This window comes from Panicum virgatum, chromosome 1K (assembly GCF_016808335.1).
Source record: "Panicum virgatum strain AP13 chromosome 1K, P.virgatum_v5, whole genome shotgun sequence".
In the NCBI taxonomy this organism is placed as follows: domain Eukaryota; kingdom Viridiplantae; phylum Streptophyta; class Magnoliopsida; order Poales; family Poaceae; genus Panicum; species Panicum virgatum.
The window spans coordinates 54,009,338-54,023,415 of record NC_053136.1 but is presented as its reverse complement, the minus strand read 5'-3'; the positions used below and the strand labels follow the sequence as shown (position 1 = coordinate 54,023,415).

General features: G+C 49.7%; 1 protein-coding gene across 1 annotated transcript; it reads left to right on the top strand.

Annotated features, from left to right (window-relative positions):
* The first annotated feature begins 9,977 nt into the window (after positions 1-9,977).
* LOC120644400 (mitogen-activated protein kinase kinase 5-like) lies at positions 9,978-11,770 on the top strand. The gene has a single exon (XM_039921025.1). The coding sequence runs from the start codon at positions 10,183-10,185 to the stop codon at positions 11,281-11,283; it is 1,101 nt and encodes a 366-aa protein (XP_039776959.1). The 5' UTR covers positions 9,978-10,182; the 3' UTR covers positions 11,284-11,770.
* The last annotated feature ends 2,308 nt before the right edge of the window (positions 11,771-14,078 follow it).

The following is a 14,078-nucleotide window of genomic DNA, read 5'->3' as shown; positions in this document are numbered from 1 at the left end:
CGATGTGGCATCATCAAGTTCTTTACTGTCCCCTCGCAAAAAAAAAAAAGTTATTTACTGTCATCTAGGCGTGCCTGCTTGCTCCGTCCATTCGATAGTTAGATCATGTGTAAATCTGTAATCCTAGGATAAGCCACACTTCCCATTTGCACTCCCGCCACGCACAAGTCCGTCCTCGGCACAACTGCCGCCACGCCGAGCTCGCCGTCGAGCTCCGCTCTGCCGCCGGCAATCGAGAAATCTGCTATCACTAGTTTGCGGCCAGAAGCTAATCGCTCGTGTATGTACTCCACCATCTACATACCGATTCAATTCTCCGCGGGATAGAGGCGTGCGTACGCGCGGCTTAATTGCAAGCCAATTCAATTCTCTACTGGATTGAGGACTTGGGCTATCATATGACATGTATTTCTGACGTTTTTCCAAAACGAAATACGACGTCTAAAAAAAATGGTGGACCATTTCTTTCTCACCTTGTCAAAGATCTGGAATTTAGAAATAAATTGATCGTTTGAACTAGTATCCAGCTTAGTAGAAACCGTTAAAGTGTACCGAACACAAGGACAAGATAGTTTATTCTTGAGACTACTATTAAGTGTTCCTTTCTCTCCGATCACACGTATCATTTTCTTCGTTCTTTTATCTGTACCTAATCAGAACCTAGCTAAACATGAGCAACGAGTGAGTATTGTATTCTCAACTGAAGACAAATTTGAGAGAACCGATGGCATATTTGATCTAGATGTCCGTGCATCCGTGAAATTTAATATTTTAACCGCTATATGATGCATGGCGTGGCGATACATCGAAATGACCTATTCCCTTTATATCCCAAAATAAATGTCACTTCATAAAATTTCAGACACATTACTCAACCTAAAAAATAACTTTATTACCCCTAATTACTTCTTGCAATTGTGATTCAAACTGCGTTATTTGTTTGGTTTCCTTGATCCTCATTCCTCAATGAATGCATATATATGGGAACTAGAAAAGTAACATCTACTAAGTATTTGTATACATTTTTCTATAAAATATTTTTTGTACTTGATATTGCTTTAGTTACATGGATCTCATTACAAGTTAAAATAACACTCTTTGTGGGACAAACTTTGAATGCTAAAACATCACTTATTTTTGGGATGGAGGTTATTTTGGGATGGAGGGGGTATATGGTAATAACAAATGATTACATCGGCATATGTGTCAGATCCGGGACAACGGAACCGCTTATAGACATAGAATGTTCTAGAGTAAGGGATAGCTCATGGATGTACCTTATCTCTTTTGTAACTACTCGAATAGGCATAGAACTAGCTGCAGTACAAATGAAACTACCCGATTGTGTTGTAGTAGGACTCCAACTGTACTCGGCTAGGACTTCCATGTAACCCTGTCCCCCCGGATATATAAGGGCGGGCAGGGACCCCCTCCAAACAATCATCAACACCTAAGACAATACAAACCACACATGACGTAGGGTATTACGCAAACTCGCGGCTCGAACCTGTCTAAATCTTTGTGTTCCTTGTACCATCGAGTTCTAGAGCAGTCGATCCCTACCTACAAACCGTACTACTAAGGGTATCCCTGAGCAGGCTTAGCGGTAAACACCGACAGCTGGCGCGCCAGGTAGGGGATTCGGCGAGTTCACCAACGAATTCGATGGCCGGACCAAGCAACGCCAATGGCGTGCCAGAAGGCACGACCTTCGTTTTCGGTTCCTGGGCCTGCACGGCTGACCAAACGGGAGGCTTTTCCAGCCACATTGTCATGCCTAACTCGCCTAAATCGAAAACCCGCTCCCAACTCGCCGACATCCGTGAGTCCGCGGATCTCGACGAGGAAAGAGTTCCACCCGAACTCGACTCGGACAATCCGAGAAATATGTCAACTCAAAACCGAACTCCTGATTTGGTCGAGTTTGACATAAATTCTGATTCCGAAAAGTCTCACTTTTCCAAAAACTCTTGAAAAATACCTGGCCCATCTCAAGACAATCAAACGCCCTAAGATCAAAAACTCAGAACTACTCGCCGGAGTAGATCAAGTTTCACGATCAATTGAGAGCTGCATCAAACTTGAAGAAACCGCTCTCAGCTCATCTGCGCCACAGCAGAACCCTAAAGCACTAAACCCACCGCAGAAGAGGTCGGGCGATATGCTCTCAGGGGTCGATCGGGGAAATTCGAAGCTTGCCAACTGCATTAAGGTGGCTGAAAGCACTCTGCAAAACAAAGAGCAGAAATCGGGAGGAGAAATCTGCGGGGGAGCTGGTGAGACAAACCCCCGGCTTGTTCGGATGGGACCGTCTATCTCCAGGATACCTCAAAGTCCTTCACCGAAACCTGCTCACACTCGGACTCCAAAACCAGTCGAGTCCAAGTTCGATCGGGACTTTGATCACTTCATGAATGGTCTCGGGAACTTTGAACCATTTGATGATCATGAAGAGTGGTCAGATAACGTCGGGCTGTTCATGGACGCTATGGCCAAACCAACCGAGCATGCCGACACTCTTTGGGAACTGGTTAAGATTAAAAAAGGAAAAGCCAAGGCTCCGGAACAATCCAACGACTCAATCTATGACAAGCCCGGGATTAAGGAGTCCGAGGGGCTAACTCCTACTCAATCATGGCTACATTGGATGAACGAGAACGCCCTCCGTGTAGAGATGGGCAAACCACTTCTCACTCACCCAAAGCATACATACTCAAAAATCGGTGGGCTAACCGACTCCGAATCCGAGTACTCCTCTGATCCGGAGGAACAACTGGATGACCTAATCCAGTATAGTAAACAAGTTGAGTCCAACTCGGCTAAGAACCTCAAGTTCGATCAGGACTCCCTCCCTAACCTGATTATATATGCAACGCCACAAGGACGGACGGTGCACCTCAGGAAGGCACAAGATCCCAACGCTTCTGCCTCATAGTTAGCGGATCTGCCTTACCAACAGAGCACTCCTTTAGACCCGTCCTCAAGCAAACAAGACCAAGAAATTCAAGACCTCTGCCGTGAAATCCTCATGGTTCGTATCGCCGAAGAACCTGAGGGCGATCCCACGGAGCGTCTCAACCTCGACGACTACAATTCTGATGATTTCAATGAGTATCTTTCCGACAACATGGAAACTACTCCTGCTACAATCACAGAAGCCCAAGTCACTACCAAGGAGGATCTACCCGCTCCTCTCCCTCCCCCAGCAGTGACCGTCACCGTCCAATTAGATAAGCAGCATCCAGCTGAAGATCTCTACGAACGTCGTCGCCAGCTCAACCAGAAGAGGGCGTTCAGGCGTCAGCTCCTTGCTAACAGCCTACAGGAACAACAAGGCGACAACTACGACTACTCCAACTACGACCTCCGCAGTGGGATCAATGTTGGGCGCGATGCGCTCAACATCATCATCTCAAGGAGAAAGAAACGGGAGGAAGTTGAGGCATATAGCCCTTATTCCAACTACCGTATCCCCCCAACGGCTTCCGCATCCTTCAAGAAGCACAAGCCGGCAACCTTCGGTACCCGTCCTCAGGGTAAACCACGCACCCAGCATCAAGCTGAATCGTCTCAGAACGGAAACAGGATCAACAAAGTACCGCTACGCAAGTGCTTTATCTACCCAAAGAGCTCTCACACGATCTTCCAGTGTGACTCACTCCGCAAGGCCCTTGGGGCACCTCTCCTGAAGGAGACCCCACCAATAAATCTAGTCGACCTCTGCATCGACTAACTCTACCCCAAATCTAGTCGACCCCATATCGACTAGTACTATCTTCGAATAAGTTTTATTCAGTTATGTAAACCATTGCTCATGTCCAACGAGTAAGGGGTAGGTCTTAAGTGTCAGAGTCTGTCACTTTACAGTTATTGTAATTTCGACAAATCCAAATAAAGTTGATTTCTCCTATATCGACTACTTGGCTCTCGCTCACACGACCAATACCCCACCTCGAAAGTCTTGCTCAGCATTAGAATAGCTATCGAGTAGTTTTTATGGTTCTCACTCGAGTGCTTTTTTGATATTTACGTCTTGGGCAATCCGACGGGGTTCGTACCTAACAGTTCTGTCCTAAAAGACACTCTAGTCCTCCGGTAGTACACCCTACTCGCCTTGCTCGAGTAGGTCTTAGATACTCTTTCGGCACCTTCATCTTGGGCAACCCGACGAGGTTAGTACCTAACAGACTTGCCCTAAGAGTTACTCGAGTCCTTGGTTAAAAGGACACCTTACTCGCCCCTGCTCGAGTAAGTTTTGGATATCTTTCTGACATTTACGTTTTGGGCAACCCGACGGGGTTCGTACCTAACAGTTCTATCGTAAGGATTACTCCAGTCCTTTGTTAAAGGACACCTTACTCGCCTTGCTCGAGTAAGTTTTGGATATCTTTCTAACATTTACGTCTTGGGCAACCCGACGGGGTTCATACCTAACAGTTCTGTCTTAAGGATTGCTCCAGTCCTTGGTTAAAGGACACCTTACTCGTCTTGCTCGAGTAAGTTTTGGATATCTTTCTAACATTTACGTCTTGGGCAACCCGGCGGGGTTCGTACCTAACAGTTATGTCTTAAGGATTACTCCTGTCCTTGGTTAAAGGACACCTTACTCGCCTTGCTCGAGTAAGTTTTGGATATCTTTCTGTCATTTACGTCTTGGGCAACCCGACGGGGTTCGTACCTAACAGTTCTGTCTTAAAGATTACTCCAGTCCTTGGTTAAAGGACACCTTACTCACCTTGCTCGAGTAAGTTTTGGATAGCCCTTCGACATTTACGTCTTGGGCAACCCGACGGGGTTCGTACCCAACAGTTCTATCTTACGGATTACTCCAGTCCTTGGTTAAAGGACACCCTACTCGCTGGCTCGAGTAGGTCTTGGATACTCTTTCGGCACCTTCATCTTGGACAACCCGACGGGGTTAGTACCTAACAGACTTGCCTTAGAGTTACTCCAGTCCTCAGGTAGGACATCTTACTCGCTCTGCTCGAGTAAGTTTGGGATGTTTCTAGAATATTCACGTCTTGGTTAACTCGACGGAGTTCAATCCTAACAGTCCTATTCTAGAAATTAATCCAGTCCATTAATAGGACATACTACTCGATCGGGCCATTTTCGTAAACAATTGCATACTATCTGGGTAACCGAACAAGGTCTATCCTAAATGGTCAACTATGAAAACCCCACAAAGAGTACAGATAAGCCCTTGATACTCTAAAATAAGTTGACACAAGTTTCCCGCTTGCTTGGTTTACTATGGGAATCTCCGTTACAGAATCTTTTTGCCTCGAGTACTTGACGGGTACTACTCGCTTGCTTGAGATACAAAAAGTACTCCTGTTTTCCCTTAGTACTCTGAGTAGTTGTCGAGAGATGCCTGTCTTCTTATCTATCAAGAAACTTATTATACCTCCTAAAATACTCAATAAGAGTTCTCCCCCTGATTGGACAATAAAGTCCATATTAGCCACGCGCTAGTGGAAAAAAATCCTCCAAAAAGGAAATCTATTCTAAGCTACGGCTTCTTATACCTTCTTGTGCTATTCCCACTTGGTTAATCCCGCGGGATTCAATCCTAACCGGTCAGCACTATGGTTATGATTCAGAACCATACAAACTCGATTTGATTCGAGAATATGTTGCCTCCTAAGACACCCATGGATACAATGCATTGTATCTACTAGTATGACTGAGCCCGATGCTGCCTACACTCAGGACCCACGAGTACAATTACTCGACACAACAAGGGATTCCACAATCCTACCATCAAGTACTCAACATTACACAAATATCCAACATTTGTTCAAAGTACTTCCGGCTCACACGCCAACTCAATTACAAGAAAAGCTTAAGGAGACTCTGCCTTGCTCAAGATTTCTACAATCTGATTAGCCACCCCGGAAGTTTCCGCCAAATACTGACGAAACTGATCCTCAGTACAATCAGCCTTGGCTCCTCGTCCAAGAGCATCCAGACGAGTACTTGGCCAATAAGATTTCATCAACCCAAGTATGTGACCCACGTACTGGCGAGTGATGGTCGAAACAAATCTCTCAAAAGCTCCGGGAACTTTGCGAAGCCTCCTTGCCAGTGTGAGCGGTTCATTTCCATCTCTAACTGGGATATCCATGGCCTCGGCTACCTCCAGGGCGACATCTCTGACATCTCTCAGCTCCACGAGTTCTCGCTGCATCGAGTCTCGAGACTCTGACAAAGTCTTAAGTTGTTGCAGCATCGATGCTGCCTCACGATCAGAGTCCTCCTTGATCTTCTTGAGCTTCTCTATTTCATCTGCGTTTCGGTACATAAGAATCTTTAAATCCAGTACCAAGCTTTCCTGAATCTCTAAAGATTTGGCACAAGTTGTGTACTCGATAGAAAGAAAATCTTATAAACACTAAGCAGATCTACTAGTCGAGTGCATATCAAATGCTAAATACTAACCTTTCTTTGATTGGAAAAGCTTTTTCAGCTTCCCTTCAAGAGCAGTCTTCTTAGATGAGAGCGTCTTAACCCTCTCCTTGAGAACATTTAGCTCTGTCTCATCTAGCGTCTGGACACCCTTTCGTCCCAGTACCTCCTGCAAAACAAAAAGATCAGTATACTACTCGATCTACTATAAAAGTACTTGAAGCATTCGACTACTTACCTCCAGCAGCTTAAAAGCATGCTCCACCTTCTCTCGCGACAAGTCACTTCCCGATGTAACTTGGGAAGTACTCGCCACAACAACAGCCTTCTTGGGCACTTCTTCAATCCTTCCTACAGTATTCCCTGTGTTTTGGGAATCTAAAGGAAGAACATGATACATAATTACATTAAGAGCAAACAAAAGGATACCTTTTTACAAGGCACTACAAGCTTACCTGCAGGGGTCTTCGCAGGCTGTTTATCATCGCCTCCCTCAGGAAGCTTCTCGCCTTCTCCTTCTCCTGGAAGCCTGCCGCTTCCGCCATCCTCTGGAATTTCCTCATTGGCCCTCTCCAAGTTCGGCAATGGAGAATCTAGAAGAATAGCGTTGGCCATCACCTCTGCATCATGAGCACTCATCTCAGGAGTACTCGGGAGCTTCTCCAGCCCCGACTGAGAAGCCGAGTGGCTCTCAGCTCTCACGTCCTCTCCTAGGACCGCAGCTCTGCAAAGACAAAGTAGTTACAAACTACTAGATTCAAAACAGATCCTACACATACAAGTTCTAAAGAACTTACGCAGGAGCTCTTATTAGGACAAATCCCTTGATGCCAAATTTACGGGCAGGCTTTGCAATCACGGCCAGCTTACCCGCATCGACGGTCTTATCCACATCGGAACTACTCACTGAAGGAGTAGCTCCGATCCCACTTGATGGGTCCACTGTGGTGGAGGGGACAGTCTGTCCCACCACAATATCATCCCCAGATGATACGATCCGTGGCATTTTAGCCGCCGGAATTAAAAATCAAAACACAAAATCAGTGAATCGACAATGGAAGTTCCTGATTAAAGTCGAACAAACTTGTTATTCCCACTAAGGGAATAATGATACTCGTACTCTGGGAGGAAAGTTTCAAGAGTTTGGAGGCAGATTATAGTAATCACCTGGCAAGTCCTCTTGTAGCATTTTGTGGAGAAATTTCTCCTTCTCCCAAAATATGTTGTGACAAGATTAAGTCTCCCACCAGAGATGCAGTTCTTGGGCACCTAGAAACAGGCCATCCCAAGAATAGGACACAATGTGGTGTCATTCATCCTCTGAAACCCTACCTCATTGGAATATGCAAGGACATGATGTCCTGAATGGATCCGATGAGAGCACTAGGTATGCAGGATGAGGTAGCAGAGACTTCTCTTGTCACTCGCAAGTTCTCTTCTAGCATTTCTTGCTGGAAAGGACTACACAAACTTCAGGAGGGCGAGAGCAAGAACACCAAGGAAAAGCCATGGCTGCTACACTTTGGTGCTTCTGCTAAGGACCTCTCCCCTGCCTTTTATAGCCACAAGGAGACTTGCTGAAGGAGAACCCGTGAATCAACAGTGTACGTTTCACGGACGCATTCATGGCAGCATTCACGGACGCAGTCAAAGTTGCAATAATGCAGATTCTCTAAACAGTAATGTCTCATGTGAGCACTGAATAAAGAGCCGTACATCCCGGGTTTTATTACTGAAATTATTTCGGGTGCAATCAGTGTGGCGGATCCAATTGCATCATTTTTCTGGGATTTTACCCGAAAAAGAGATCTTTTCGGATTCCGGATCTGATGAATCCTGCAAATAATCTGAAGGATAAAATCTGATGCCACAACTTAAATCCTTAATTCCAAATCTACGCTCGGGGGCTACTCGCAGCAAAAGAGATTTTGATTTAAGGCTCGGGGGCTGCTGGATATAGGCATCAGAGATTTATTTTTTAATTTTTTTGGAAAATAGTCTGAAGTGACCCTCAGCCTGATTCTGTGATTCAACCTAAGGCTCGGGGGCTACTCCATATAGAGCGCGAGTACTTCGCGCACCATATATGATCAAGATTTCAGGGCTTGAGCACCTCACAGCCTCGAAGCAAACGGAAGTACTTGAAGGACTACTCGACGTATCTGAAGGAAGGATCAGAAGCAACCAGAAGGATGTTCTGACTACTTGAAGTACTCGAAGACGCCCAGCCAAGTACTCGATGCCTGCAGGTCTCGGCTACGAAGAGCTCGGGGGCTTGTCAAACCCGGGACAGCGGGACTGCTTATAGACATATAATGTTCTAGAGTAAGGGATAGCTCATGGATGTACCTTACCTCTTTTGTAACTACTCGAATAGACATAGAACTAGCTACAGTACAAATAAAACTACCCGATTGTGTTGTAGTAGGACTCTAACTGTACTCGGCTAGGACTTTCCATGTAACCATGTCCCCCCGGATATATAAGGGCGGGCAGGGACCCCCTCCAAACAATTATCAACACATAAGGCAATACAAACCACACAGGACGTAGGGTATTACGCAAACTCGCGGCCCAAACCTGTCTAAATCTTTGTGTTCCTTGTACCATCGAGTTCTAGAACAGTCGATCCCTACCTATAAACCCTACTGCTAAGGATATCCTTGAGCAGATTTGGCGGCGACAATATGCAAAAAGTTGATGAAGTAATTAGCTAGTTTGATCACATCACTTGACAGATTCTCCCGGAACATTTGGAATTCACCAAGGAATTTACTAAGCGTGGTCTGTCACAAGAACATTGACTAGTCTTGATGCTTGCGGTGGATGGATTGTTTTGACCGCATAAAAATCCACACTCTATTTGGGCATTTTGTTTAGGTGAAAGTAATGCACCCTATTTTTTTTAAGATAATGCATCTGTTTGGGGAATTCAATTAGAAGCAACGCAATACACCCTGTTTTTTTTTTTGTCATACTTTAGAAGGTTTGTCAACAGGCCAGCCAAGGAACCTACTAAGGTTTTAGCGTGACATACCTCCAAGGAACCACGCACTGACTCTATAGTGTGACCTCCAACAAACTTATCTTTTTACTGCCCCCTTCATTCTTTAGCTATAAAGAGATTTTAGTTTCCTCCACGATGACATAACAATTTAGGTGTCACAAACCTTTTATTGAAAAATGTGTTCAGACACGGTCGCGAAAAAAGTTCGGTGTCGCAGATGAAGGGACAAGTAACGTGAAAACATATTAGGGCAATGATAGCGGAATTTGAAGAACATCTCAAAGGCACCACATGTGGCAAGAACGTTGTTGCCCAAACGAAATACCCCCTGTTCGGTTCGCTGGAAAGGACGCAGCTGGGGCTGGTGCGGTCGCTGAACTTGCTGGAAATCCTGAGGCTGGGGCAGGGTCCAGCAGCTCCAACCAGCCGAAGGGCAAAATACAGTTACAAAGAAACATGGGACCAAATGAAACGGCCTTCTCCGTCGGCAGAAAACCGGGAAAATGCCCCCACCCGTCCCGTTCCTTCTCTGCCCGTCGTCTATAAAAAAAACACTCGTCCCTCTCGAATCCGCCTTCCAGTTCCCTGCCGAGCTGCCCCGAGGCCCCGACCTCTCTTTCGCTTCTTCTCCCCCCACTGCGCGAGCCCAAACAAAACGCAACGCGAACGTGACGAGAGCCACACCAGCGCACGCGCCCCGTCCCGCTCGGCGCTCCCTCCCTCTCCTCCCGTCCGCGTCTCCTCCGCCGCGCACGACAGAGGGCGCGATGAGGCCGGGCGGGCCGCCCAACTCGCGGGCGCTGCAGCCGCCGCAGCAGCCGGGCACGCCGGGGCGGTCGCGCCGGCGCCCGGATCTCACGCTGCCGCTGCCGCAGCGAGACCTGACCTCGCTCGCGGTGCCGCTGCCGCTGCCGCTCCCGCCGTCCTCGGCGCCGTCGTCCACGTCGTCGTCTGGGGCCATGTCGGGGCCGGCGTCGCTCGGCGCGCCCACCCCGCCGACCTCGGCCGGCTCCGCGCCGCCGAACCCGCCGCCGCTGTGCGAGCTGGAGCGCGTGCGCCGCATCGGGAGCGGGGCCGGCGGGACGGTCTGGATGGTGCGCCACCGCCCCACGGGCCGCGCCTACGCGCTCAAGGTGCTCTACGGCAACCACGACGACGCCGTGCGGCGGCAGATCACGCGCGAGATCGCCATCCTCCGCACCGCCGAGCACCCGGCCGTCGTGCGCTGCCACGGCATGTACGAGCAGGCCGGCGAGCTCCAGATCCTGCTCGAGTACATGGACGGCGGCTCCCTCGAGGGCCACCGCATCGCCGACGAGGGCTTCCTCGCGCACGTGGCGCGCCAGGTGCTCTCCGGCATCGCCTACCTCCACCGGCGCCACATCGTGCACCGCGACATCAAGCCCTCCAACCTCCTGATCGACTCCGGCCGGCGCGTCAAGATCGCCGACTTCGGCGTGGGGCGCATCCTGAACCAGACCATGGACCCCTGCAACTCCTCCGTGGGCACCATAGCGTACATGAGCCCCGAGCGCATCAACACCGACCTCAACGACGGCGCCTACGACGGGTACGCCGGCGACATCTGGAGCTTCGGCCTCAGCATCCTCGAGTTCTACCTGGGCCGCTTCCCCCTCGGCGAGAACCTCGGCAAGCAGGGCGATTGGGCCGCGCTCATGTGCGCCATCTGCTACTCCGACTCGCCGCAGGCGCCGCGCACCGCCTCGCCGGACTTCAAGAACTTCATCAGCCTGTGCCTCCAGAAGAACCCGGCGAACCGGCCGTCCGCGATGCGGCTGCTGCAGCACCCGTTCGTGGCCCAGCCCCAGGCGCAGCCGCAGCCCCTGGCCGCCCCGCCGCCGTCATGATGACTCGCCACAAATCCACAATTCCCACCGATTGATTGGTTCCCGTCCTGATCCGACCGGGTGGATTGATCACGGATGGAAGGTTGGTTGCCTGATTGGTTGGCAGGCAATGAGATGTGGGATCTAGGGGCGTTCCCCCCTAGCCATTTTGGGAATTCAAGCCGCCGCCACAGCAACCACCATCACCACATCATCCATTGTTGTCGCAGTTGCTCCAGGAATTAAGTTCGCGTCTTTTTAGCACTTGTTTCTTTTTTTTTCTCTCTCCCCTCTTTCTCTACCTCAATGTTGTTCATGGTCCTCCAGATGATAATCATATAATATGGGTTGTTAAGAAAGCAATCGCGTTCCATTTTGTAATACCAGCCAGTCGAACTCCTGGTGGTGGATTGGAAATGGAGTTGCTGGTGGTGGTGATCCATCAAACTCCTGGTGGAGAAGATGATGACGATATCAACATGGCAGGCCTTGATGCTGGCTTCTTGGATTCCGTAATCCTTGACGGAATGATGGACGGATCAAATCTTCTTCTGGTATTATTTTTCCTAAAAAATGGATCAAATCTTGCAAACGAGAACCAAATCGACTTTATTTTTCTTCTTCTCATTTCTATGGCTTTATTCCTGTCCGTCTTGTGCAAGAACGGAGGGCAGGCAAAGCACTCCTGCTTGCAACAATGTAGGTATGCCCTTTTTCTTTTCTTTTCTCGTTTTGCTCTCCCGTTTGCTTCTTTGGGGCCCGGGCCTGTGTGGGGTGCCACTTTGCATGCACGGTTTTTTTGGTCATTTTTAGGCGTCGCTTGGCGTGTCATCCTAATTTTTACGCAGTAAAAGGAAGCATACGAGAGGCAGGCAGGAGAGACAGCGAAAAGCAGGGGAACGGAAGTGAAGCGAAAGTCAGGTCCTTCGGCTCGGCTGCTCTGCACTGCTCATCACTTGCTCAGCTCAGCTCAGGCCATGGCGGCTCAGAGAGAGAGAGAGAGAGAGAGAGAGAGAGAGTTGCTTGGAAATGGATAGATTTGTAGGCCTGCGAAAGGGGCGGCACATAGGAAACGGATTAATGGAGGGCATGTGGGAATGGCGTGAGCCCGCCCTGCCAGGTGGGCCCGGTGGGGCGTCGCCCGTGCCGCTATGCTGCAGTAGAGGGGTAGTATGAATAGCGTGAACAGTGTGCGCTCTGTCTTCTTTGCTGTAAAAAAAAATGGAGACACGCCCTCTTCATGCCCCCCACCCCCCACCGTGTATCGGCTGCCAAGCAAGGATGAAGAAATTTCTTGCCACTCACTGCAGCTCAGTGCTCAACCAGTGCTGCTCCCAGAGTTGCATTTCCAAATCAGCTGCAGCTCAAGGCAACTGCGTTGAGGAATTTGGATAAAAGAGCTTTATTAGCTCCACTGACGAAACAGAAAAGCGAGCAACTATAATTTTGTTGTTGCCGCCTGCTGCTGCTAGCGTCACGACTACGCTGGGATGAGTTGTGTTGCGGTGTCGTCTTTCCCACCGTGCGGCCATTGAATTTCAAGCGCCGGCGAGGCAGGCGGCGCAGGGAAAGTCAATGCGGCGTCCACAGGATATCCGTGGATGGTGGTACGTACGTGTACATCTCGCATCGCATCGCATGATGCAGTAGGATGACAGTGCTCGTGACATGGAACCCGACGTTTTTATTTTTAACCAAAGGGGACGACGGCGTCGGATTGGATGATGCAGATCCATGGCCGCACACGCCAAGGCCATGCATGCCGGAGCGAGATCCTGCGATCCTGACCTGGGCGCACGCTGATTGGAGAGAGAGAGAGCGAGAGAGGAGAACGAGCAACTGCTGCCATGGAAAGGAAAGGAAAGGAAGACGGCAGGCGACGAAGAGGGCAGGAAAAGGAAGGAAGCGTGAGAGCGGAGGCGAAGCGAAAGGTGCCCTAGGCTGTCGCGTAGCCCCTGCCACTGTTTGGAAGTTTGGGGGCTCGGCGAGGCGACGGATCGAGGATCCATCGCCGGCGTCATCGTATCTACAGTAGGATCTACATCTACTGCAGGTAGTAGCCGACGTCGCAGCCGCCGCAGCAGCAGCCTGCTCGTCTGTCTGATCCCTGACACGAGTCCCGTATGGCCATTGGCGCGTGCTGGCTGCGCTCTTGGCTACGAGCAGGCCTCATGGGGATGGTGAGGAGGGCTGCGTTCGGGCCCAGCTGCAGAGACGGACGGAGTCAGAGGCAGGATTCCTTCTGGGTAGGATTGAATAGGATGGGGTGCTCTTTTGCAGACAGGTTCTTGGCCCTTTGGGTGTTTGAGCAATTGAGCTTCGACCTTGCAGGTCTGTGGAGCACCACTGCGCTCCTTGTCGCATCTCACGAATGTTTTTTTAAAAAAAAAAATTGCGAGGAGTTCTCATCTGCTCCACGAAAGCATTTTGATCCTGCGGCCCTGGCAACTCGGTTTGGTGACACTGCACATATTTTTTTAGAACAGCAGCATGTTGCTCTGTTCAGTGTTCAGAGTCGTGTCTCCCGTGTTGTAGACCTGTGCAGTACAGTATACTACACCGCCAATGGGCATTTGGGATCTGGAGCCCCGGCTTCGGCCGCCGCGCCGCGCACCGGATCCCTAGGCATCTTCGCGCCCGAGGCTGCGTGCAGGAGCTAGCTAGGCAACGTCCGCGTCGGCGCCGGACGTGGCCCCTGCTGCTACGGTTTACCGGTGCAATGGAAGAGTGGAAGACGATTCCGGCCGGTTTCATTGCATCTCGCGTGCTCTCCGGCGATGCTCTCCCTCGATGTGTTTCGGCGACGCCGCCAGTGC